Source organism: Taurulus bubalis (genome assembly GCF_910589615.1).
Source record: "Taurulus bubalis genome assembly, chromosome: 15".
Taxonomy (NCBI): domain Eukaryota; kingdom Metazoa; phylum Chordata; class Actinopteri; order Perciformes; family Cottidae; genus Taurulus; species Taurulus bubalis.
The window spans coordinates 3923259-3950430 of NC_136603.1; the positions used below are offsets into that span (position 1 = coordinate 3923259).

General features: G+C 39.4%; 2 protein-coding genes across 2 annotated transcripts; both read left to right on the plus strand.

Moving 5' to 3' along the window:
* The first annotated feature begins 11827 nt into the window (after positions 1-11827).
* nqo1 (NAD(P)H dehydrogenase, quinone 1) lies at positions 11828-16972 on the plus strand. The gene is made up of 6 exons (XM_079230518.1): positions 11828-11935; positions 12866-13033; positions 13153-13283; positions 14060-14173; positions 14761-14862; positions 16272-16972. Exons 1-6 carry the CDS (start codon positions 11932-11934, stop codon positions 16584-16586), a joined length of 834 nt encoding a protein of 277 aa, XP_079086644.1. The 5' UTR covers positions 11828-11931; the 3' UTR covers positions 16587-16972.
* Positions 16973-19413: 2441 nt separating this feature from the next.
* LOC306747905 (gamma-aminobutyric acid receptor-associated protein-like 2) lies at positions 19414-24895 on the plus strand. The gene is made up of 4 exons (XM_079231007.1): positions 19414-19640; positions 22309-22364; positions 22447-22619; positions 24450-24895. The coding sequence occupies exons 1-4, from the start codon at positions 19607-19609 to the stop codon at positions 24538-24540; spliced, it is 354 nt and encodes a 117-aa protein (XP_079087133.1). The 5' UTR covers positions 19414-19606; the 3' UTR covers positions 24541-24895.
* The last annotated feature ends 2277 nt before the right edge of the window (positions 24896-27172 follow it).

The following is a 27172-nucleotide window of genomic DNA, read 5'->3' on the forward strand; positions in this document are numbered from 1 at the left end:
CTGCAGACTGACAAGTCTTGTCATCCTGAGCCCGGAGGAGATTGAGTGAGTCCTGCAGCTCCATTGGACGCAGTATTTATACACCATCCATACATGTGCAGGCTGCTGCTTGAATGGGGAAATCTTTGTAATCGCACTATTTCCTTTTGCTGAATTCCTGTGTCAACGAAAGAGAAACATCAGCATCGTGGCCCCGCCCACCAGCCCTGGGCGTTTTCTCTCATCTCTGAGCTTAAAAACGTAATTTAATGCATGTTTAATATCACGCATTTATGATCAAAAGTCCCGCGAAAAGTCTGTTTGTTCCTCTGTAAACGCAGCATTGTGTGCATGTAGTATATAAGTAAACATTATTTACTTTATTTTAAATTATATTACTTTATAATAAATTATTTTGACTATTTCTCACATCATCCTCAGCTTCATTCTTATAGCACATTTCTAACACAAGCAAAAAATGAACATAAAAACATCATTAAATCAATTAAGATTTTTAAAAATTAGCTAAAATAAAATGTAAATATAGACAAAAATTATAAATAAGTTGCTCTCAAATGCAACAAAGGAAATAAACATATTTATCCCAATGTGGTCGATTATTTATTCATTTATTGTCTTAGAATGTCTTACTGTTGTTGTTTCTAATTATTCTTTATAGTTCTTATATAGTTTTGAATGGATGAGAGAAGCATGAGAATGTGCTTCAACTTTATACACAACATTTCAGATTTATATGATTTATCTAAAATGTATATTTTCACATTTATTATCCAAACCACTTATCTTCCTCAGGGTCGCGGGGTCTGATCCCAGCTGACATTGGGCGAAGGCAGGGTTCACCTGGACAGGTGTCCAGTTTATCACAGAACCATAAAGACAGACAACCGTTCACACCTACGGGCAATTCAGAGCCTCCAATTAACCGGAGCTGCATGGTTTTGGGAGGAAGCCGGAGAATGCGCGTTGCCACTGGGAGAACATGCAAACTCCACACAGGATCGGGGGTTGAACCCGGGCCTCTCGCTGCGCGGTGACAGCGCTCGCCACTGCACATACCGTGCAGCTCTCACAAAGAGATCCTTACTATAAAGGTGCAGCATGTAGTTTCTGGTGCCATCGAGTGGTCGGGTTGAAGATTGCAACAGACTGAAACTTCATCCGAAACTTCATCCGACTCGTGTCGGAGATCTCCGGGAGCCGACGTGAAAAGGCGACCGTTCCTCTCTGGAGCCAGTGTTTGGTTTGTCCATTCTGGGCTACCGTAGAAACATGGCCGCCGGCTTTGAGAATACGATTAGATATCCGCGTCTCATTCTACCATCAGAAAAAACAACGATTCTTATTTTCAGGGGATTGATGTAAATGATAGGCGAAAGAAAACATGCTTATTAATAATATATTAAATTTCAAATAGATCCTCCCTAAATGCTTTACACTGTTGCTTTAATATAATTCAAGTATATATATTATAAACAATTGTTGTATACCATAATCTATGGTATTCTCCGATGAAGTCATACATTTATTAATTATTTATGAGCTCCACTGTTACCAGCTGGAACATATTTATATAAATACATATATACATACACACACACACTTCGGGAGTATGTATGGTCCACATACAAATAGCACACGATATAAGGAGTATTCATACATTATTCATCATGCTTTCATTTTTTTATTTAATGATTGACACACTACCCTTCTATGTTATCATATGGGTTCATTTGTTTGTTCACATATCTAGTTTATTTATGTTGTTGGTATTTTAGTGCTTTTATTTCTATTTATTTAAAAACATGTAGTGTATTTAAAAATGCTGACTCTGATGCAATGCAACATTTCCCCACTAATGACACCCATAGTTACACAGTTCAGTGCGCCGTTGACCTCAGATGCAGGTGAGGAGAAAACAAAACACCCGGTGGACTTTGGCACACACATGACGACACCGTTCCTCTGTAGAGTTGCCCCACATGTCTCCTCCCCCTCGGATCCTGGCAGATATAAATGCTCTGCAGTCTGCATTTAGACACACGGAGAGCAGCTCGCTTCATTTCTCAACAAGATCACTAAAGTCAAACGGGGAGTAAACAGAAAACCCCAGAGCACCAAGAACATCAGGTTGAGTTGCATGTGTTTGCATTTCCAGTACAATGTTTACTATACATATGTAATCAGTGCACACAAAGACCTGCCGACTTTAAATCACACCACTGTCACGCTATCTCGTGTTTTTTTGTCTATATTCTTGCTGCGTTCCTATTTTTATTCTATTATCATTAAGTTGTTTAAACCTCTTACTTCTTTCTTTTACTTTATTTATTTGAACTTTTTCTGTCCTGCAACAACATTTCCCAACCATGGTGGGGCTATAGTCACCAGAAAGATTCATCCTCTGGAGAACATGAATGTCTATTCAAAGTTTCATGGCAATTCATAGAATTTTTGTTGAGATATTTCTGTATACTGCTGACTCGGCTAATTTAAAAGAAAGGAATGTTCTAGCACCTTCAGGAAGCCTCTCAGGGAAATGCTGATTGTCCGAGGGGATTTCCCAGTTACATCATCAACTTGTACTTTTTTTCAATGGCAGCCATCAAGAATGAATCATTGTCTTTGTCGAAACAAAACTGTTGCTCGTTATATTTAACATCCAGCTGTCTGGCATGCGTTGCGTAATTAAATAACAATAATACTGTAAATACAGTCCAGTCGGAATGTTTTGTTGAAAATGTAAACTACGGATACGTTGAATGTGGACGTAGTACAACGCTGTTACGTGGATCAGTATAAGAGTTACGTTACATTGTTACGTTACATTGTTACATTACATTGTTAAGTTATTACATTACATTGTTACGTTATTACATTACATTGTTACGTTATTACGTTACATTGTTACATTACATTGTTACGTTGTTACATTAGATTGTTACATTATTATGCTACATTGTTACGTTACATTGTTACACTACATTGTTACGTTAATACGTTACATTGTTACGTTATTACATTGTTACGTTATTACAAGAAAAAAGGAAAATGTGCAAACTACGGAAAGTTATTATGTTAAGTTGTTACGTTACATTGTTGCATTATCACGTTAAGTTGTTACATTAAGTTCTTACATTACGTTATAAAACATATTTATGAAACTTGTGTGAACAGCCTGTTCTCGTCTAACGTTCGTAGCTTTACCTAATTCGTAAATATCCCGTGAAATTATTTCATATGTAATCCATGTAATCATGAACTAAGAATAAAGACTGCAAAAAGCCCGCACACGGCAGGTGGGTCATGCAAACACCAAGCTTTCCACCAGGTGACCTTTGTTAGTGTAAACAAAGCAGTCAACATTGATTTATTTGTCACTTAACCTTCCTACTTAAGTAACGTCCCTTTTGTAGTGATTTCAACCCAAACCATGATGTGTACCATGACACGTAAAAGCACATGAAATGGGAAGTAACTCTTTCAGAAGATGTCATTCGATCTGTTTCCTGAGGAAATGTCGACATTCTAGGAGGTTGCTGTAAATGTAACTTACTCATTCACAAAATGTCTTGAGGTTATTTTGATCATCTTTTGCTGTTCTGTAGATGTGTAGACATATATAGACACGCAAAGCTATTTTTAGTTATTGTGTTGCAACACCTTTGATTTAGTACAGGCTGTTGCAACACAGGTCAAACAGGCTGAGGACATCTTTTGGCAAACATCCAGACGCAGCTATGAGGACTCAGTGATACTGCTCTCCATGTGTCGTCAGCAGTGGAACGCTGTGCAATTCCACGCGCACCAAATAAACAGTGTGCAACATTTCACCTCTACCTCTGGGTCCACGCAATCTAAATGTACACTCATCCGGTGTATATACAGTATATTAAGCAATTAAACAGCTAAACAATGAAATCCAACTGCTGACAGCAGGGCAAGAATAAGCGAAATGTAACCCGATTTTTTTCTTAAGGGTGGAGGAGTGACGTAGAGATGCTTTAAGGTCTATTTGACTCTAATATGCCGCATAGTGTTAATAAATCTACATATAAAACAATAGAAACAAATTGAGAGTATTTTTCCTATAGTCAATAATGAACTTTTAAACTCAATACATCATTATTTATAGCTTAACTACACAGATTAATGTGATTTTACTGCATTGTTTTTTTGTCTTTTTATGAGAATTATCTGGAATTCAAAACTTTTGTTTAGAAGCAGAAAAGGCAGAGGAGCTGATGGCCAGGTAGAGGACAAAGGTTTCGTGTCTATCAGGTGATCCTCACCACCTGGGTGGCCGTCCAGCTCACATAGCTGACATTCCTCAGGGCCACAAACACCAGTGATGTCATGTGGGGTGATGCAAACTGGCTGCAATCTCTTCCTCCTCTTCCTCCTCCTCCTCCTCCTCCTCCTCCTCCTCCTCCTCCTCCTCCTCTTTCTCGGTATAAATGTGTGCCTCCTGTATTTAGCCTCACAGAAGCTCAGCCCTCAGTAAAGCAGCCGTGTGACACCTCCAGTGTGAGATGGACACACATTCTCCCTCAAAACCCAACTATTTAAATCTGGTTGTACCTGTGATCCATTGTTTAATTGTTTTATAATGTTTTTTTGTTACTGTTATAATGTTATTTATTTGCTTTTGTTTTTATTGTTATTGCTTTGACTGTTTTTTGTTTTGAGTATCTTTTTAACCAATATAAAACCAACCTATTTTTAGGCCTCTATAAACTATAAAGGGTGTATCTCTGCAACCACTAGGGCTATTTGAATAATGTTGGTGTTATAATAAAATGTACACATGTGAGATTTTGTTCAGAGGTCTAAATATCAGTCTATATGTTACTGGTTAAGAGTAAATGAAGATGACAGAAAAACAATGAAAAGGTTTCAGGTCCGCCTATAAAAAAAATCACTTTCAGGATGATTATTTCTTTGAAATGATGCAGCTGTAAGGTCCAACTCTAACCCAAATCATAGCTCAATATGTGAACATTCTCTAACCCAAATCATAGCACAATATGTGAACATTCTCTTACCCAAATCATTACTCCATATGTGAACATTCTCTAACCCAAATCATAACTCAATATGTGAACATTCTCTAACCCAAATCATAACACAATATGTGAACATTCTCTAACCCAAATCATAGCTCAATATGTGAACATTCTCTAACCCAAATCATAGCTCAATATGTGAACATTCTCTAACCCAAATCATAGCTCAATATGTGAACATTCTCTAACCCAAATCATAGCTCAATATGTGAACATTCTCTAACCAAAATGATAACTCAATATGTGAACATTCTCTAACCCAAATCATAGCTCAATATGTGAACATTCACTAACCCAAATCATAACTCAATATGTGAACATTCTCTAACCCAAATCATAGCTCAATATGTGAACATTCTCTCTGCAAAGGTTGACTTTGATAAAGTGAAGCAGAACAAAGTTGGAGAGGGTTTAGAACAGAGAACATTCAGGCAAGACATCATGCAGGTTCACCAGAACCTCCTTCAGCTCAGACTCCAGCAGAGACTAGTCCACCGTTGCCTCTCTGGGATATATATATATATATATATATATATATATATATATATATATATATTCCTGACATTATCCCTTTGGGTGAACTATTCCTTTACTTTCCGGACGTTTCCCGACCCTCTGCGACCCTAAAGCTAAAGCAGGTGTTTTTCCTGCGACAGGTAACTCTCTGATTCTGAGAATCCCACCGACTGTGACGCCGGTCCAGTTTTCACTGTGAATAAAAGCGAACGATGTTGGAGGGAAATAATGAGATCCAGTTACACGCCGGGATCCGCCTCTCTGCTGTGCTCTCTCAGCGTCTCTCTCTCTCTGGATTACCAGCGGTGCGCAATGGAAAACAAAACTGTCACAACCGAGCAGCGGGAGCTCCTGGAAACCTGGAAAACAGTTTTCCTCGCACGTGATTGGTTCAGGATGCACCGCATAAGATGAGATGAGAGGAGACCTTTGATGCTCCCAAGAAAGGAAATACAGGTGTTGGAGCGTCACAAGGACATGAACAAGTACAGTTAAATAAATATAAGTAATAATTAGAAGTATACGAGTTGTACTTAAAGTAATACTGCAGTGCTGTCTCAAGTAAAGTGTCATAAAGGTCTGATTAGTCAACAAAGTGGTGTACACAAAGAGTACTATATCATGTAAAGAATAATGTGGATTCATACATCGAGTTCATTGTGTATTACTGGAGGAATATGATTATGTTTCTGTGATAGGGCAAGGTTTGTTCCTTTTCTGGAGAGAACAATATGAACAAATATAAATACAAAGTATAAATAATACTAACAATTGTGCCTTTAAGGGGATGTTGTTTCCCTTGAAGATGTAGAAGTAAAATATGCAAAGTGTAGTATACGTAACAGTAATATGATGCCATCTACTATAACAGTGTACACGAATAGTAAATATTATGATTAAAATAATTACACGAGTGTTTGTCTGTATACAGAAACATAATACGGGGTATGAGATATAATAAAATGGGAAATATTGTGACATAGTGGTACATGTACAACATAATATAAAGTACATAATGTAAAATATAATATGTCTTTCGTTCTGCAGGTTTTGGGTCTTGAATTAAAACCTGTTTTTCCTGATATATGGTTAATTAATGTATGGTATAAATCCCTCCCCCCCAAAAAAACAAACATGTTAGGTATCAAATTAAACATAAAAATCAGGGCTACAATAATATATAATCTCGATGTACAAGCTCTAAACACAACTCAAACAATAAATAGGATATTAGGGTTAGGGCTTAAAGGGCTACAGTACTGGTCAAATACAACTTCTGGCCTGAAGATGGCGCTAGAGGAAACGTTAAAGAGGAGTTGAACACAACATTGATTGATCAGATATTATTATTAACAGTATTATAGTAACTTTCTAGTGGAGTTTTTGTATGTTTACAGCAGACAGAGGTATTTGATGCTTCATGAAAGAGTATTTCAACACTAATATCTTGAAGTTTATGCATTAGTGGAAAGGGAACCGAGTTCTGAACTTATGTACAATTCTTTAGAGACTTTTTGTGTTTTATTTCCACTTTATACTCCATGACATCTCAGAAGAAAACATTGTACTTTTTACTCCACTACATGAATGTATTTCAGTTATTTTGCAGATCCACAAAGACCCAACAGTGTGGTTTACCTGAGCTCCACCTTTTATTATAATGTAATATAATTAACTTAATTTTTGGAGCACTTTTCATACAAGTCTACAGAGGATCAGGACTAGTCTGAGGTCTATAGAGGATCAGGACTAGTCTGAGGTCTATAGAGGATCAGGACTAGACTGAGGTCTATAGAGGACCAGGACTACACTGAGGTCTATAGAGGACCAGGACTAGACTGAGGTCTACAGAGGACCAGGACTAGACTGAGGTCTACAGAGGACCAGGACTAGACTGAGGTCTCTAGAGGACCAGAACTAGACTGAGGTCTATAGAGGACCAGGACTACACTGAGGTCTGTAGAGGACCAGGACTACACTGAGGTCTATAGAGGACCAGGACTACACTGAGGTCTGTAGAGGACCAGGACTACACTGAGGTCTATAGAGGACCAGGACTACACTGAGGTCTATAGAGGACCAGGACTACACTGAGGTCTGTAGTGGACCAGGACTAGACTGAGGTCTACAGAGGACCAGGACTACACTGAGGTCTGTAGTGGACCAGGACTAGACTGAGGTCTACAGAGGACCAGGACTACACTGAGGTCTGTAGTGGACCAGGACTACACTGAGGTCTACAGAGGACCAGGACTACACTGAGGTCTATAGAGGACCAGGACTACACTGAGGTCTGTAGTGGACCAGGACTAGACTGAGGTCTACAGAGGACCAGGACTAGACTGAGGTCTATAGAGGACCAGGACTACACTGAGGTCTATAGAGGACCAGGACTACACTGAGGTCTACAGAGGACCAGGACTAGACTGAGGTCTGTAGAGGACCAGGACTACACTGAGGTCTGTAGAGGACCAGGACTACACTGAGGTCTATAGAGGACCAGGACTACACTGAGGTCTGTAGAGGACCAGGACTAGACTGAGGTCTACAGAGGACCAGGACTACACTGAGGTCTGTAGAGGACCAGGACTACACTGAGGTCTGTAGAGGACCAGGACTAGACTGAGGTCTGTAGAGGACCAGGACTAGACTGAGGTCTGTAGAGGACCAGGACTACACTGAGGTCTATAGAGGACCAGGACTACACTGAGGTCTGTAGAGGACCAGGACTACACTGAGGTCTGTAGAGGACCAGGACTACACTGAGGTCTATAGAGGACCAGGACTACACTGAGGTCTGTAGTGGACCAGGACTAGACTGAGGTCTACAGAGGACCAGGACTACACTGAGGTCTGTAGTGGACCAGGACTAGACTGAGGTCTACAGAGGACCAGGACTACACTGAGGTCTGTAGTGGACCAGGACTACACTGAGGTCTACAGAGGACCAGGACTACACTGAGGTCTATAGAGGACCAGGACTACACTGAGGTCTGTAGTGGACCAGGACTAGACTGAGGTCTACAGAGGACCAGGACTAGACTGAGGTCTATAGAGGACCAGGACTACACTGAGGTCTATAGAGGACCAGGACTACACTGAGGTCTACAGAGGACCAGGACTAGACTGAGGTCTGTAGAGGACCAGGACTACACTGAGGTCTGTAGAGGACCAGGACTACACTGAGGTCTATAGAGGACCAGGACTACACTGAGGTCTGTAGAGGACCAGGACTACACTGAGGTCTGTAGAGGACCAGGACTACACTGAGGTCTATAGAGGACCAGGACTACACTGAGGTCTGTAGAGGACCAGGACTACACTGAGGTCTGTAGAGGACCAGGACTACACCGAGGTCTATATTCAGGGCCAGATTGATGATTAACGTGCAAGTAGACTTGGAGAGACTGATAAACATAGGTTTTGAAGCTACTCAAGTTCAAACCAGCTGATAAGAACTCTAAGACAGACTCTAAGGAGACAGTGGATTGGTTAAAAATATAATATAGGATCAGGTCAAAGTACAAGTCACGTGGAAGATCTTCAATGTGTGTGTTGACGTGGAACACACAGTTCAATGTATATCACATGTCCGGTCCAGTGGGAACCAATTAGAGATGAGATGGGTCTTAAAGGGATGGTCATTTGAAAATGTATATAACTGACTGTCGGATGGATGATTTGTGTGAAAACCCTGACAGGCATTGCTGATTCATGTCTGTTGAGATTTCTCCCTGCTTGCGCAAGCATGAATAAACGAATGGAGGCATTTTGTCTTGACCAGAGAAACTCTGCTTGTTTGTCATATCTGATTGGAACCTTTGAACTCTGCGCTGGAATCACAGTCCAGTTTCCAAAATGAGTCGATCTGTTAATCATTGACGGCACTAAGCAAAGGAACGGACGTGGACGTGGACGCCGTCATCACAGGCAGATAGCTACACAAATGCCACCAGAGACATTGGACTTTTTGAGTGTCCACAGTGGGACGAAAACCAAGTGCAGAAAGCACAAAGACATCAGGAATCTGGCGGATGTGAGGAGGGGGCAAGCGAGAGATAAGGGGGAAATCTTGTGTAAGCAGCAGAGAGGAGAGGTGAGAAACAAACACACACGCACACACACACACACACACACACACACACATGCAAATGAAGAAAAGCATGTTCTACTAACAGCAAACGCACGCACATACACGCACGTATATGCACAGATGAATGTGGGATACAATCACATATTTAGAACGGGCATCAAAGTTAGTTTATATATATATATATATATATATATATATATATATATATATATATATATATATATATATATATATATATATAAAATACCACTGTGCCTTTTAAAAGATTACCACAAACTATTTTGATAGTAGGGGATTTTAAAGTGTTTTTTTTTCCTGAATCTTGTAGATTGGAGTATTTTTGTACTTCTACATGCATTCTACTTCATAAAGGGTCTAAATACCCTTCAGGTAGTCTGAGCAGCTCTGAGCTCAGTCAGCTGATCGCCAGGTGGCAGAAGTGTTCAGGTGACATTCCTGCTCCAGGTGAGGAGCAGACATAAGCAGGATAACCGGCGGCTTGGACGCGTTCCAACCGCCACCATCCACTCCCTGTCTTCTGCCACGTGGTTTTAAGTTGTCGGGTTTTAAAAGCTACGGACATCTGGGCCTCTGGCGTCCCGACCAAGACAAACCCGTCTTTCTTTTTCTTTTTTCGTGGGCTGCTTCAGTCACAAAACATGTGATTCTACGAGCCAGTCAGATTTGTGAGGCCTCCACCATCTCACAGTTTGAGATCTACCTTTACAAAAGTGCACCACATTGGTCCGTGTACGTTTTGTTCGCTTGTTTTTATGGTTCTTTCGAAAACACGGAAACACGGAAATACCATGGTTTCTTCGTTTTCTTCGTTTTTCTGAATCCAAAAACGGCAAAAAGAGAAAACCAAACTCGAAATATGCGCCAATTTAGTTTTTTGCACATCCTTTTTTCCATGTCAAAATAAAAGCCAGAAAACGAAGAAACCATGGTGTTGGAAGAAAAAACGTATTTACTCTTAATCAATTACTGTTTCACTGTTATATTAATAATTGTTGTTTGTTTGTGTGTTTTATTCAGTCATACAATATTATGTATACAAAACAGAAAGACTGAAACGGTATAGGTAGAAGCAAAAAATGCTTATATATTCCTATCCTAAATTATTATTAACAATTAAATCAGATAATTCATTCGAAATGAAGAAAAAATAAATAAATAATAATAAATAAAATGTAGACATACATCTTCCATATACATATATTGCATTCACACTTGTAACCCTCAAAAATCGTTTTATAAATAATCCTTTTGAAAACCTAATTATAAATATAAATAATTATATTAATAATCATATGTTCGGTTTATTAATCACATACTGTGTAAACGCAAGTGACTTCTCATTGACTTACTTTGCTTTTCAAGTGACCTTCTGATAGTCATGAGAGGGGATGCCTACATGTCTCTGTTCCTCGTTATCACATGACGTCTGTTTTTCTGAGCCTCCATGTTGGCACAGTACATGGTATGTGAAAAAACACACACATAAGACTTCATCAAATCCATAATAATAATAATAAATAAGTTTAAAAAGAGAACTAACCTGACATAATAGATAACAAATCCAACACAAAATAAATTAATAAAAAAAAACAATGAGGGGAAAATACATACATAAAGTGTTTGAAAGGGTTTCTCCCCGCCTCTGCAGCTCTAGGGAAACCGGTGACAGGTGACATGCAACACGAGGACGAGACGGAGCAGCTCAGGCATCACTAACCTGACGCCTTCCTCCGCTTTTCTTCTAACGAGGTGAAATTAAGTCGGATTAAAGAGTTTATTAAACCACATGACCCCGCCGGATAATCCCTTGAAAGTGACCCAAACATTCTTTTCCAGACCAAATGAAACCAATCTTATCCCACTTATCACGCACACACACACACACACACACACACACACACACACACACACACACACACACACACACACACACACACACACACACACACTACACACACACCTAGACAAACACTTCTCCCTTTCAAGGCAATCAACTAAACCGGTTCTACAGTTTGACAGCAGACATTTTTTAGTCGTGACTGAGGGACCTTTGCTTCATCTGATATCGAGCCATATTTCTCACGCAAAGCATGCCTTGGAGTCTATAAAAGCCACTGGGGACCAGATCTACAGAGCAGACGGGGACCAGGTTTACAGGGACCAGATCTACAGAGCAGACGGGGACCAGGTTTACAGGGACCAGATCTACAGAGCGGACGGGTCCAGCAGACACACAACATGGGTAAGAATCTACTCGTCTCCTGCTTTCACTTCCTGTAAGTCTGTTTCTCTCTCTCTCACACACACATACACACACACACACACACACACACACACACACACACACACACACACACACACACACACACACACACACACTTTCTCCAGACAAACCAAACTCTGGCTAAAAAGTGCTCTTTTTACGGAGCCATGTGCCGGTCAAATGTTTTGTTCATTTGAAAAAAAGATTTGAAGCTGAAAAATCAAGTTTTGTTGTTGAACTTTTAAAAATTCAACAATGTATTCTAAATGAAAATGAGTGTATGAACACTTTTTGGGGGGTTAAATATAATTTTGATTCAGTTCTGTTTTTTATTTTATTTTATAAAATATATTTTTTCAGTTTTCAGTAGCAGATTTGATATTTTCAACTTTTACTTTTTTTTTACAGTATCGAATCTTTTTTTTTTCAAATGAACAAAACATTTGATCCAGATTTGGCTCCATAGGTTTCAAATTGAAGAAATCAGGAGGCAATAGTTTTTGGTTTGATCATATGTGTGACCCCATTTAATCAATAAAAAATGTAGGGCATAACTTAAAATCTATAATATTTATGAATGTGTTTCTCTCCTGCTGCTCTGACCAATTTTGTCAGATTCTTTGTCGTAAAATAATATTAATTGCAAAAATGTAGATTGTGCAGATCAATGAATGTTTCTTTATGTACTCGTCAATGTTGCATACAGTTTTTAAACTATGATATTTCACACTGTAATATTTTATGCTTTTATGAATTAAAGTAAATACAAATAAAAACAAGATGGCTACGGCCAACATGCTAAACTCGAGGCTCCAAAAAGCAATGGGTGACGCCCACTTCTTCTATGGAAGTAAAATGATCGGTGGATGCAAGTACAGCCGAACCATAACCCACGTATTTATCACACAGCTCAGAAGACGGCCCTCATCGTGTACGCCCACCAGAGTCCGGCTTCGTTCAACGCGGCGGTGCGCGCCGTGACGGAGCAGGAGCTGGCGGCGCAGGGCTTCAGGGTGCTGGTGTCCGACCTGTACGCCGCGAACTTCAAAGCCAACTGCACGCAGGACGACGTCATCGGTGACCTCACATATTATCCCTTCTCGAGACCCGGGGCCATGCTGTTGTTGTTTTTTTGTGTTCACTAAACATTCACTGTTTTGTGTTGTTGCAGTTCTGACAGAGTGTGTTGTGTTCAGGTGACCTGAAGAACCTGGAGCTTTTCCAGTATGGAGAGGAGACCATGCATGCCTGGATGGAAGGCCGCCTCAGCGACGACATCAAGGCCGAGCAGCGCAAAGTAGAGGAGGCTGAGCTCATCATCTTCCAGGTCAGAGGTCACTGACATCGCAATAGTTTCTCCCAGGTGGCGACTTCATCTTCTGAATAGTAAAGTCAATGCTGAAGAACATGCATTCTCTCTACTGACCACCAAGGGACGACTCCTCTGGTTGTATAGAAGTCTATGCTTCATGTGTTAAAGCTGCATTCTCTCTGATCACCAGGGGGCGACTCCTCTGGTTGTATAGAAGTACATGCTTCAACTGTTAAAGCTGCCTTCTCTCTCCTGACCACCAGGGGCGACTCCTCTGGTTGTATAGAAGTATATGCATTAAGTGTTAAAGCTGCCTTCTCTCTCCTGACCACCAGGTGGTTACTCCTCTGGTTGTATAGAAGTCTATGCTTCATGTGTTAAAGCTGCATTCTCTCTCCTGACCACCAGGGGGTGACTCCTCTAGTTGTATAGAAGTCTATATAAATGACTCGACTTCTCTTGATTTATTCCCTCAGTAAACATTGTAAACATGAGTTTATGTCTCAATCTCTAGTTTCAAGTCTTCTTCAATACAGCATGATGTTCATTTAGTAAATTATGGTCATTTAGAGTCAAACAGACCATAAAGCAGGGGACGCTTTAGGGGCGGGGCTTACTGTGATTGACAGGTCTCTAACAGTACTGACCGGTCCGTGTTTTTAACTTTAACTTTTCTACAGTTAAAAACATAGAATTAAGTGAGAAAACAAGCAAATAAATAAATAAAACTTGGGAGAAATAACACAATAAAGTATAAAAATGTAAATATATTTGTCTGTCTCTTCTCCCAGTTTCCTTTGTACTGGTTCAGTGTGCCGGCCATCATGAAGGGCTGGATAGACCGAGTTCTCACACAAGGCTTCGCTTTCTCCCTGGAGAAGATCTACAATCACGGGGTGTTCAAGGTCCGTCTCTCCTCTGGACAGCACATCTATCTACACGGAGGATACCACTTTATATGAACTATTATTAACATATATGGTACACTAATACTAAATGATTCTTTAGTTAATACTTATTTTAATGCTAACAAACAATGAAATGATAATTACAATTGTTTGTATTAATTGTAATGTGTTTTTTATCATTAGTTTGTTTAATATGAAATCATTAATGTATAAATTATATATTGTATCATAGCTGATAAATGTCAAAAATGTCAATAACCATTACATTATGATTACTTTAGTACACATTTCATTAACAGAATTGCACACATTGTCACATATTTATATACTATATTAAGTATTTGTTAATAATAACCATGATTTATAAAATCACTTCACTTCACTTCAATTCCCACTATTTAACATTGATAGTAAACAATAATGTAATAATTAACACATTGCAATATGTATTAATGTACAGTATTTGTCAGATATTAAAACATACATATATCATTAAAATAGTTTTATTGTATTTTCCCTTGTGTGTAAACGGCAGCCTCCACTTTCATGCTGAACTAAACGTGTGTTTGTATGTTTCCGTGAAGGACAAGAAGGCGATGTTGTGCTTCACTACTGGAGCCACACAGTCGATGTACCAGCCGGACGGCATCAATGGAGACATCAACATCGCCCTCTGGCCTCTGCAGGTGAACACAACACACTAGCTCTTGTATGTACATCCCTGGATCGCTGGAGGAAAAAACTAAGGAGACAGGAATTACCTCCGAGTAATGGACGGAAGGTACGCTTTAAAACATGTCATCTCATTAAGTTGTTGGGTGTTGGAATCGTTTGAGATGATAAACTGCCAATCGAATCTCTTGTGAAGTGCAAGCTTAGCCATTTATTTTTATATTTTCTGTTACCAGTGCAGCACCAAGCAATGGTGGACCCAGCTCTGGAGATGGAATATATTTGCCGTAAAAGTCGGGTTACAAGCCGCTCCTACCTCCGATCAGTGTCCCGCTGTAGCAAGCTAGGAGCAGCGCTAGCTAGCTCCCCGCTCCTACTGTTAGCGCCCCAATCCTGCTGCTAGCTCCCCGCTCCTACTGCTAGCTCCCCGTTCCTGCTGCTACTGCCCGCGTCCCCTCTGCCCAAGTCGGGTGTCAAGCCGGGGCTGGTCCCGCTACCTTCGGTGGTTGTCGGGGAGCTAACGGAGCGCTAGCGGAAGTTAGCGGAGAGCTAGCATGAGCGCCAGCTGGCTACAGCGGGGAGCAAACGGGGACTCTGACCGAAGGTAGTAGCGGCGTGTAACCCAACTTTTACGGTAATTAATACTTTGCACTAGAAAGGCAAGATTTGGACCTGAAGATAAAACGCAACATGACGGAACATAAGTGGCATTAAAACAGCTAGAGTTAAATAAAATAAGTATTTTACAACACAATAAAAGAATCAATAAAGGGATTGTCTGTGATTCTACTGCACACTGCAAACAAAGTGTTTTTTGAGCCGTAAACTAAAAGATATGACTAACGCTTTGAAACACATCAATACGGACGCTAATATTGTCATTAGCAGAAATGCAATATTATTGTTTTCTTTAGTGTTTAATAACCTTAAAATAAGAATTGTTGTGTTTTAATTACCTTTGAATGAGCCGTCTCATTCTGTAATGCGTCCTTTTCCCGGAGCCGGTCGCCCACAACGGACAAACAAACCACTGGCTCCAGATCGGGACCTCCGTGTTTTTTACGCCGGTCAACGTTCTCCGACACGCTCAGCACACGGGGGAAATGTCAGTCGGCTGTAATCTGCAGCCTCGCCACTAGATGGCGCCAAGAACTACACCCTGCACCTTAAAGGGTTGGAAGTTGTGTTAAACTTTGCCGTAATTCATAGCACTCATGAATGAATCTCAGGGCGAAATGGTGATCTTGTTGTAAACACCACATGATCATATCCTGGTCTGATTCCAGCAGCTTCTTGTCTGCATCTCAGCTGTAAACTAATTTGTTTTTGCAAAAAACAATGATATAAATATAATCTATAAGGATTCAAATGTGTTCTGTGTTGGTGGACGGTTGTTAACTTGTGTGTCTTGTATTTTCTCCAGAACGGCACTTTGCACTTCTGTGGCTTTCAGGTTCTCGCTCCTCAGATATTCTGGAGTCCGGCTCACAGTCCCAACGCCGTGAGAACTGTGATGCTGGACGGGTGGCGAGCCCGGGTTAAAGGACTGTTGGCGGAAAAGCCTTTGACCTTTGCCCCCTGTGAGCTGTTTGACCTCAGCTTTCAGGGCGGGTTCCAGCTCTGGCCCAAAGTGAGAGAGGAGCGAGAGTCGCGGCCGTACGGCATCACCACGGGACACCATCTGGGGAAACCGCTGCCGCCGGACAACCAGACGAAAGCTCCGGACGGACGGAAGTAGAACGTTTCTGTTCTCATGTGGATGCCAATGTATGGGCGCTGAAATAAAGACTATTTAAATTACTGGAACTTCTATTTCTATTTAGATGCAAAACATGTAAATGTTGTGTTTACATATTGAAGACAGAAGACTAAAAGTTATATATCAGAATCAGAATCAGCTTTATTGGCCTTGTGTGTGTACACATACATGGAATTTTACTCCGCTTACACCTTGTTCTCTTCGTACCTATGTACATATTATATTATATTATTATAACAAAAAGACATTAAGAAGAAGAACAACAACAACAAGAAGAACAACAAGAAGAACAACAAGAACAACAACAAGAACAACAAGAACAAGAACAAGAACAACAAGAACAACAAGAACAAAAACAACAAGAAGAAGAACAACAACAAGAACAACAACAAGAACAAGAAGAGCAAGAACAAGAACAACAAGAACAAGAACAACAAGAACAATAAGAACAACAACAAGAACAACAAGAGCAAGAACAAGAACAACAAGAACAATAAGAACAACAATAAGAACAACAACAAGAACAAAAAAAGCAAGAACAAGAACAACAAGAACAACAAGAACAACAAGAACAAAAACAACAAGAACAACAACAACAAGAACAACAACAAGAACAACAACAAGAACAAGAAGAGCAAGAACAAGAACAACAAGAACAATAAGAACAACAATAAGAACAACAACAAGAACAAAAAAAGCAAGAACAAGAACAAGAACAACAAGAACAACAAGAACAAAAACAACAAGAACAACAACAACAAGAACAACAACAACAAGAACAACAACAAGAACAAGAAGAGCAAGAACAAGAACAACAAGAAGAACAAGAACAAGAACAAGAAGAACAAGAAGAAGAAGAAGAAGAACAAGAAGAATACACTTTATTTTGTCATATTACATACTTTTTACATACATATATGAAATGCGGTCTCTGCATTTAATCCATCCAAAGCCCTTTAGGAGCAGCGGGCTGCTGAAAAGAGAAAGACAACAGAGTAGAACACAGAACTAAGCATCAACATTAACATTTAACTAACATGTTGAATGCCCAGCTGAAGTCCACCACCAGGACCATTGCATGAGTCCCTGCTGAGTCGAGGTGTTGCAGCATATGGTGCAGTCACATGTTGATTACATCATCCACCAGGCGAACTGCAGGGGGTCCAGCAGGGCCCCCTGCAGTTCGCCTACCAGGCAACCCTGTGATGCAACACTGTGATGTCCTTCAGGTGGGTCAACACCAGCCTCTCAGAGGCCTTCATGACCACAGACGTCAGGGCGACGGGTCTGTGGTCATGTGATCCTGGGATGGAGGATTTCTTGTTGGGGCAGTTGGGCGAGGTGGAAGTGGGCTTTTCAAACCTGCAATACAAGACATCCAGGTCGTCAGCCAGTTGGTGATTGTCCTCAGTGGGGGGATGGTCTCCTGTAGTTCATGAGGACCTCCAGGCCTCTCCTAACTGACGAGGTCGTTGGCTGAAAACTGTCCCCAGCTTTTCAGTGTAGCTCTTCTTAGCTGGTCTCCCTCGTCAGTGTGTTTCTGGTTTACAGAATCCTGTCCCCATCTCTGGCCTCCTCTTCAGCCGACGAAGCTGCCTATGTTATACTATACCAGACTTTAATATAATATACTATACAACACTTTACTACGCTATACTTTAATTGAGGCTAAACTATACTATACTATACTGTAGTATACTATCTTATACTAGAATATGGTATACCTAACAATACTATACTATACTATTCTAAACTATGCTATACTATTCTATACTATAATATACTATCCTGTAATACACAAGACTACTTTACTACAATATACGTTACTACAATATACTTTACTACAATATACTTTACAACAATATACTATACTATAATATGGTATACTTAACAATACTCTACTATTCAATATTATACTGTACGATCCAATACAATGCTATACTATCCTGTAATACACAAGACTATACGATACTACAATATACTATAAATAACCCTACTATGCTATAATATACAAGGCCATACTATACTTTGCTGTCGTATGCTATACTACGCTATACTATACAATGCAACACTTTACTATTTTATACTAAACTATACAATAATATACTATATTGCGGAAAGAAACAGTAAGTGCAACTTTTTAAGTTTCTTAAGTTTAGTTTTTTGTTGAAACCTTCAGAAAATTACATTTTGTTCCTCTGTTGACAATTGTGTATGTTAATTTAACGGATCATGCATGTCAGTGGAAGAAATACTGTCTATTTTGTACAGATATACACATTTCTGTGCAATGTGTTTGTATCCTGTATCCTCCCACAGGTACCAATACGTTTTTATTGACGTTTTTATATCTCTAAAAACTGAATATCTTAATTGTTGGACTCTGGGATGTTGTGATGGCTATTTCTCCCATTTTCTGTTATTTCATAAATTAAAAAAAATCAACAGAGTGATTGCTAGTGAAAGTAATCGTGAATTGCACCTTTAACTAGGCGATACTGTAGGATATGGTTATGTTTATGTTCTTCGCAGAGGGTAGGACCACATATAATGAACAGGGGAACCATGTCAAAGGGTTGCCATTTAAAAAGCAAACACAACGTGAATTCTGAACATAAAACAATAAACATCATAGTCTCCAACTAAAATAAATATTCGTATTTGATTTTAATCCTCAAAGTGTGAAGAAACTCAGCGTGTCCCAGTTTCTTTCCCGCCGACGCACCCCTCAGGTGCGCGGCGGAATGGACCAATCCGGCTGTGACGTCACCGTCCCCGGGCAGCAGACTGATCGCGAAGAGGAGATTGTTGTTTGTTGTTTTAGCTCCGAAGTGTTACACAGCTGTGCTGCGTCCGTCTCGTGCGCTCATTTTTTTTTAAAACAGTCACGCTAAACAGAGGCTTAAACTCTGACGAATCATATTCAGAAAATACATTTAACATCTCGTGTTTATTGTGACCTTTCCAGCTGCCTCGCGCGAGCAAAGAGCCCCGGAAACATGAAATGGATGTTCAAAGAGGATCACTCCTTGGGTGAGGCAGGGAGGACTTTTGCATCGATAACACACATTTAAAACCCTATTTAATTGTGTATAAAGTTAAATGCTCAATTTGTGCGCAGGTGTGGGTTAAATTCGGGTGTGCAGTTACGTAAAGCCTTCATAACAAGGTGGTGGCACGCGCTGGCCTGTGCAGGCTTTTGTCTCCAGAGAAGGCTCTGGGGTTTATTCTGTGCATAAACATAAATATAAATGTTGTGTATTAATGTCAGCTGGTGCACACGTTAGCTGGCCTTACATCTGACGCGTTGTCGGTGAAATAGCACCGTGTCTTTGTTCGTATTCAGGCTGGAGGTGCAGGCGCGTTAAGCTGCTGAAGCCTCCTCTCTGCATTGGGTCACAGCCCGCCGCCTGGGGATCGAACCTGTGTCTGTTTTATCAAGATGAACGGGTTTCATCCCCGAGCTTCCAGTTTGCCATCAACTGGAGGCCCGACGGGACCAAAGGAAAAGTTGTGAGGCCTGCAGGCTTTCACCTCACATTTTAGTGTAATATCATTAATTCAGATTTGTTTTATCTATAAATAAACTTATTGTTTCCACAAACGTGAAGACAAATGTTTTTAGGTTCCTAAATCCTTAAAACAGCATACTTTGTCTTAAGTAGTTTACATACTCTCATTAATTATGCTGAAACATTTGAGAGTCAGGAAGCAAAGCAGTTCTTTGCGTTTATTGATCTGAAACTAAATTTGATGGTGTAATTATGACTATTGTGATCCTAAAATGTTGTAACATTCATAATCTATATTTATTTCCTGTTGACAGGCTAGCTGGCGGTAGCAAGTAGTTGTTTATCATACTTTAAAAATAACCTTTAATGCGCAGTTTACATGTTTATTAATTATGATATTATTAATAGTGTTGAGAAATAATGTGGGCTTCACATTTTACATGTTAAAAGTGTAAAACCGGCGTTTGGCATCTCTCCACCACAGTTGTTATTGTTGGTGTCAGTGCTGAGACTACATTACCCATAAACCCCTCTGCTTCCTGTGAGAGAGGATGTTTATTGCCAAGTGTGTTTGCACATAGGAGGAATTTGGACTGCTGGTAAACACACTGGGCAATAGTGTAAGAAAGTATTTAACAATACCAATATTAGAGTTAACAATATAATAAACAAACAAATGAAGAGTACTTTAACAGAAGAATGTTATTAAACTGTTTAAGTGTATATTTAAAGTGAAGTGATATGTAAATGTCTGATTGATCGTACAGATACATTAGTCTAAACATAAAATAGTGTTAAAGTATTAATAATCAAAGTATAAAGTACATTTCTAATTATCAGAAGTCATTTTAATGCCTATTTATTAATCGTTTCAGGAGCATAAAATAATGTAACTTTAATGTAGTCCCTTTAGTCTGTGTACATTTAAAATTTACACATTATTTTTTTTACTGTCTTTTAAGAGGAGCATGTCTTTGAATCTTCCTTCTAATTGGTTAAAACTCACATTTTAATGCCGATTATAGGAGCGTAAATAAGACAATTCAGGAGAATAATAATAAAAATTAACATCAAGTAAAAATTTGAGGAAAGAAGTTAAATATTTAATAATAATTGATGATGGGTTTCTGCAGGATTATGTTCCAGAGGTAAAAACACAACGAGTGAACGCGCTGGTGTTTTATTGATGATGCACTTTCACCCTCTTAAGTGACTGGACTCTACTTCTGTTAAATATTGATCTCTGTCCATCGCCGTCTCTCTCTTGTCGGCTCACAAGACGAAGCCCAGCGCGAGAACGAGCATTCTGCAGGTTCTTACGCTCATGGGGAACCTGGGAAGGTCCTGGAGGTTTAAAATGATTATTTCCAGGCCTGGAAAAGACCTTGAAAAAAATAAAATCCCAAAAGTTTAGTAAAAGTCATTTAAATGTGTTATATTCATGTGTTCATGTCGTTCATTTACGCTGAGTTCGAAATAATTAATATGCTTTTAAAAGAAAGACTCTCAAAATATAAGCAGGCATACATACAGGCATCTATATAAATGTTTATTCTTTTAAACAAACTATTGTCTCATTCATTTGAGTCATTTAAGGTTTACTGTATGCTTTGTATTCTCATTGTTAGTTTAAATACTACATTTACTCACTTTTTACTGTTTACACCCAGATTTCACAACATGTTTGTAATGGACATTTGGTTAAAAGTCATGGAAATTTGTTTTAAAGTCATGGAAATCTATTGGTCAAGATGTGTATGAACCCTGTACCTGGGATTTGTAGTTTATGTTGCTAGCGATTATTTTCATTATCGATTTAATCTCCCGTGAGTTTTCTAGATGCAGAGTTCATACGGTCATGGAAAACCTGGAAAAGTCATGGAATTTTAAAATGGTTATCTCCAGGCCTGGAAAAGTCCTTTAAAAAAAAAAAGTTTGAAATAATTAAAATGCTTTTAAAAGAAAGACGCTCAAATTATTTTTATTATGTGAGTCATTTAAGGTTTACTGTATGCTTTGTGTTCTCATTGTTAGTTTAAATACTACATTTACTCACTTTTTACTGTTTACACCCAGATTTCACAACATGTTTGGTCATGGACATTTGGTTAAACGTCATGGTCTGACCCCTGCTTCTGCCTCCATGTGATCATTGATGTAACGCTGCTTTCTTTCTTTCTTCCCACCAGAACATCGGTGCATAGAGTCGGCCAAGATCCGCAGCAAGTACCCTGACCGCGTCCCGGTGAGTGACTCTGCTGTGCCGACCGCCGTGCGCCGGCTCGGCGGTCGGCCCGTTCTCACGCCGTCTGTGTGCGTTCCGCCAGGTGATCGTGGAGAAAGTGTCGGGCTCGCAGATCGTGGACATCGACAAGAGGAAGTACCTGGTCCCCTCCGACATCACGGTGGCTCAGTTCATGTGGATCATCAGGAAGCGCATCCAGCTGCCCTCCGAGAAGGCCATCTTCCTGTTCGTGGACAAGACGGTGCCCCAGTCCAGGTGAGGGGATTCTGAAGGATGATTATGTCATTTTACTGGGGATCCTAGCAGTTATTACTGTCATGTTATTGGGATTCTAGCAGTTATTACTGTCATGTTATTGGGGATCCTAGCAGTTATTACTGTCATGTTATTGGGGATTCTAGCAGTTATTACTGTCATGTTATTGGGGATCCTAGCAGTTATTACTGTCATGTTATTGGGGATCCTAGCAGTTATTACTGTCATGTTATTGGGGATCCTAGCAGTTATTACTGTCATGTTATTGGGGATCCTAGCAGTTATTACTGTCATGTTATTGGGGATTCTAGCAGTTATTACTGTCATGTTATTGGGGATCCTAGCAGTTATTACTGTCATGTTATTGGGGATCCTAGCAGTTATTACTGCCATGTTATTGGGGATCCTAGCAGTTATTACTGTCATGTTATTGGGGATCCTAGCAGTTATTACTGGCTTTTTATCTCAATTATTACCCGTGTGACTGCTCCTCCATTATAATGCCAGTTTAGGAAAAGTGAATGTTTGTTGAAATAAATTAGATTTAAAAGAAGAAAATGCAAAGCGGAGAATGTTTTGGTTTTGAGTAAGGAGAATGACACGATCCTCTTGAGGCCAAAGGCCTGGAGTTACTGTGCTGTAAGCCCTCAACATTCAGGCGGATCCACGGTGACACGGCGAGCAGGAGCTGCACCATCGCTCCTCAGACCGGCCGTGACTCGGCACTTTCTGTCTGTATTTTTAGCTCCGTCACAGAGAAACAAGACCTCTGAGGACAGCGGCTTTAAAGTTTCACACAATGCAGAGAAGCTCTGGTGCAGAAACCAAACTATCCGAGCTTATAGTCTTCGGTTTCTACTCTGTGGCTTTCAGCTCCAATCCCATTGGTTGATACTGAAATCCTTAGTTGTATTTTATTTTTCACAAACCTCTGTATGCAAATCTTCCTCTCTCCTGCAGTTTACAAAGCAAATGGCCTCCCATCCCCCGCACCTGGTACAAGTAATCAACCACTCGTCACTCATAGGGACTCTTCCCTGCGCAGAGAATAAATGATTTAATAGAAGTTCTGTTTCTTTGATATTCGTTGTTTCACCTTTTAAAAAGACTCAACCGGTAAGGCAGAATGTGCCCACAGTGTTATCCAATTAAAAAAACTAAGTATTCTCAACAACAACTATCGTCTATCGGTCAAAATAAAAAGCTATTTTGACATACAGTAAATAAGCAAACTTCTAGAATAACTGAACAATCCTACTTATCAATAAAATATCTAAATATTAACATAGAATAAAAACCTTAATCAGAATATTAGTGTTTGGGGATGTTGTCTTTCAGAATACCGTAAAAGTTGGGTTACACGCCGCTACTACCGTCGGTCAGTGTCCTCTTTTGCTCCCCGCTATAGCCAGCTGGCGCTCATGCTAGTTCCCCGCTAACTTCCGCTAGCTCTCCGCTAGCTCTCCGCTAACTTCCGCTCCGCTAGCTCCCCGACAACCACCGAAGGTAGCGGGACCAGCCCCGGCTTGACACCCGACTTGGGCAGAGGGGAAGTAGCAGCAGGAGCGGGGAGCTAGCAGCAGGAGCGGGGAGCTAGCAGCAGGAGTGGGGAGCTAGCAGCAGGAGCGGGGAGCTAGTGGCAGGAGCGGGGAGCTAGCAGCAGGAGCGGGGAGCTAGTGGCAGCGCTGCTCCTAGCTTGCTACAGCGGGACACTGATCGGAGGTAGGAGCGGCTTGTAACCCGACTTTTACGGTTAGTTGAAAGGTATCTGGTCACGTGAGCTGATCGGCTGTCCGGATCAATAACGGCTGCGTCTCCTTCCTGTTGCAGCATCACGATGGGGCAGCTGTACGAGAAGGAGAAGGACGAGGACGGCTTTTTGTACGTAGCTTACAGCGGCGAGAACACCTTTGGTTTTTAGATGAGACGAAACGCCACGATCGGATCCGGCGCTTCCTCCTCTTCCTCCTCCTCCTCCTCCTCCTCTCATCACAGCCCTCACTCGGCCCCCTGGAGAAACTGCAGGGAAACCCCACAGAGAATCAGAGACATGAAGGTAGCAGAGCGGCTCACCGGACTGGACGACCAGACGAGCTCAGCGGCGTGTTGGTTCTGGCCCAAGTTGCACCAGTTCTTAAAAGATTGATAGATTCAGTTGTGTATAGTGTGTTCCATTTCAATTATTATTATTGTTTGTTGTTGGTGTGATTTTTTTATTTTTTTTTTTTTTTTTTTTTTTTTTCACATTTTAAATGATATGCGTGAATGAATGCTTTTAGTTATGTTTTCCTCTTCAAATACAATATTTAAAAAGAAAGTTTAATTTAAATATTTGAAATTAAATTAGGACGACCTAACCAATAAAAAGCTTAAAATGAAATATGCCTATTGTTGTTGTCGTTTTTCCAAATAACGATAAGTGATACAGAGATACATGTACAGTGTATACTGTATATGTGTGTAATATAAATGTCCATTTTGAGAGAGAGACCTAGTTACCATCATGTTTATATGTATATATAGATAAGAGATTCAAGATATTTGTATTGTCATATGCACAGATAACAGACAGTTACTCTGTACAATGAAAAGCTTATTTTACACACAGAATTACAATAAACTTAAGGTTAAAAATAAATAAAAATAAGGCACAAAATATAGTAGCAGTATTGCACAAAAGTATGATAATAGTGTTGCTCATTGTATAAAACGCACTATGCATTGTTACAATATCCAAGTATGGTTGTGACATGAAGTCATGAAAAACTCCGTCAGCTGTCTCTACACGTTGGGGTCCACTAGGTGGCGGTATTGAGACACACACTGTTCAAGGTTTTTAATTTGCTATTTGTGCCTCGACCAACAGTCCAGACACATTAGGATGCTTGTGCAGGGCTCTGAGTCAACAGTTTAGGAAATAAAAACACACTAAAAATATAAAAACACTATAAATACGGGGTATATGTACAGTAAATGGTATTAGATAAGTTTTAAAAAGAGTTAAATAACAGTAATAAATAGGCTGGGCTGTTTCAGGATCGGTTGTTAGTACGTCTGCGTGTGTTCAACTGAAATGTGATTAATTTGAGTTTGTTGAACGTGAACTGAAATCCCCAAAGTCTAAATTAATAAACATTACTTAATGTGATTCTTACATCTCTCTTGGTGCTGCAGGGCATCTTCCTGATGTCGCTGTGGGAACTTCATTACAACATATTGTAATAACAAATAAATGAATGATTAAGACAAATGTAAGTGTACTGGTTTTAAAAAAGTCAAAGTTTAAATACAGAATTATATTTATGGGAATGAGGAACTAATGGGAAACACCAAACATACATGTATTACTCAAGTGTACTTAAAGTACAATCTTGAGGTTTTTGTACTTCAATGTTTTCACTTTGTGCGGCTTTATCTAATATAATATAATATATGATGATATCTTAAGCAACTATGCAGATTCAGGTTATTAAAACTAAATATAAATCAACTATTAAATTATTATATATATTAATTTACTCAACATGAAGTACAGCTCAACATTAAAGTGATGAACACAATCATTCTAATCCAGTAATATAATATATATTAATCTGAAATGGGCCATTCTGCATAATGAGTACTTGAAGTATATTTTAATGCTAATACTTCTGTACCTTTACTCATTAAGATTTTGAATACTCTTACTTGTGATCGTATTTTCTACACTTCACTATTGTTACTTTTTACTTTAAAATGTCTTTACACATCTTCAAAAAGTGATTATCATTACTACCTCTAATGTTTGACTTTTCATTCTAAAAATAATTATAACAATAATAATTGTATTATATATATATATATATATATATATATATATATATATATATATATATATATATATATATATATATAGATATATATTTCTGTATTTTATTCTCAATTATCATCTATGCAACTCAACTTACAGATACAAAACCATTTATAACATAGTATGCTATACATAATGGTATCAGTCACTATCGTGGTATATATTTACGTACACATAAGTATTGTTTGTAGTTTTACTTCAGTTTCAAGTTTATATATCTATTCAATACAAGATTTATAGACGACTGTGTTGAAAGATTTGTGAAAAAGGGGAAAAGTGAAAGTAAAAGAGTTAATTCATAACAAAATATAAATACTATCAATGAAGACAAAATTGTCTGGCTAAGTAATTGTTCTTTCCCTGTTTTCACTTCCTCGTCTCTGCAGCAGCTTTTCCTCGAATGTGTTGCATACTCGGTATCAAACAAGCAGAACGTCCTCGTTTAGAAATTCCTCAAATCAGACTTCAATTTCGTGGACATCATTCTTACACAATTTACATTTTATTTTTGCAGTCCTGTGTTGTAAAATGTCAAATATTAGTAAATGATCCTTTTCACTGAAAACACCTGTGTGGGTGTGCCGGGCCTCTAATCCACAATACTGCAAAAACAAAGTAAGTATACTAACTATAGCTGCAAATACAAGTAGTGCAGAAAAAAGTAAATATATTCACTCTGAAAAGAAGTGGAGTATGTAGAAGT

Excerpts from the sequence above, each read along its gene's own strand:
- nqo1 (XM_079230518.1), top strand. Across the intron at positions 13,284-14,059 it reads CTGAGCTCATCATCTTCCAG|TTTCCTTTGTACTGGTTCAG; the intron begins GTCAGAGGTCAC and ends CTCTTCTCCCAG. Across the intron at positions 14,863-16,271 it reads TCGCCCTCTGGCCTCTGCAG|AACGGCACTTTGCACTTCTG; the intron begins GTGAACACAACA and ends TATTTTCTCCAG.
- LOC306747905 (XM_079231007.1), top strand. The coding sequence starts at position 19,607 with ATGAAATGGATGTTCAAAGAGGATCACTCCTTGG. Across the intron at positions 19,641-22,308 it reads CAAAGAGGATCACTCCTTGG|AACATCGGTGCATAGAGTCG; the intron begins GTGAGGCAGGGA and ends TCTTCCCACCAG. Across the intron at positions 22,365-22,446 it reads AGTACCCTGACCGCGTCCCG|GTGATCGTGGAGAAAGTGTC; the intron begins GTGAGTGACTCT and ends GCGTTCCGCCAG.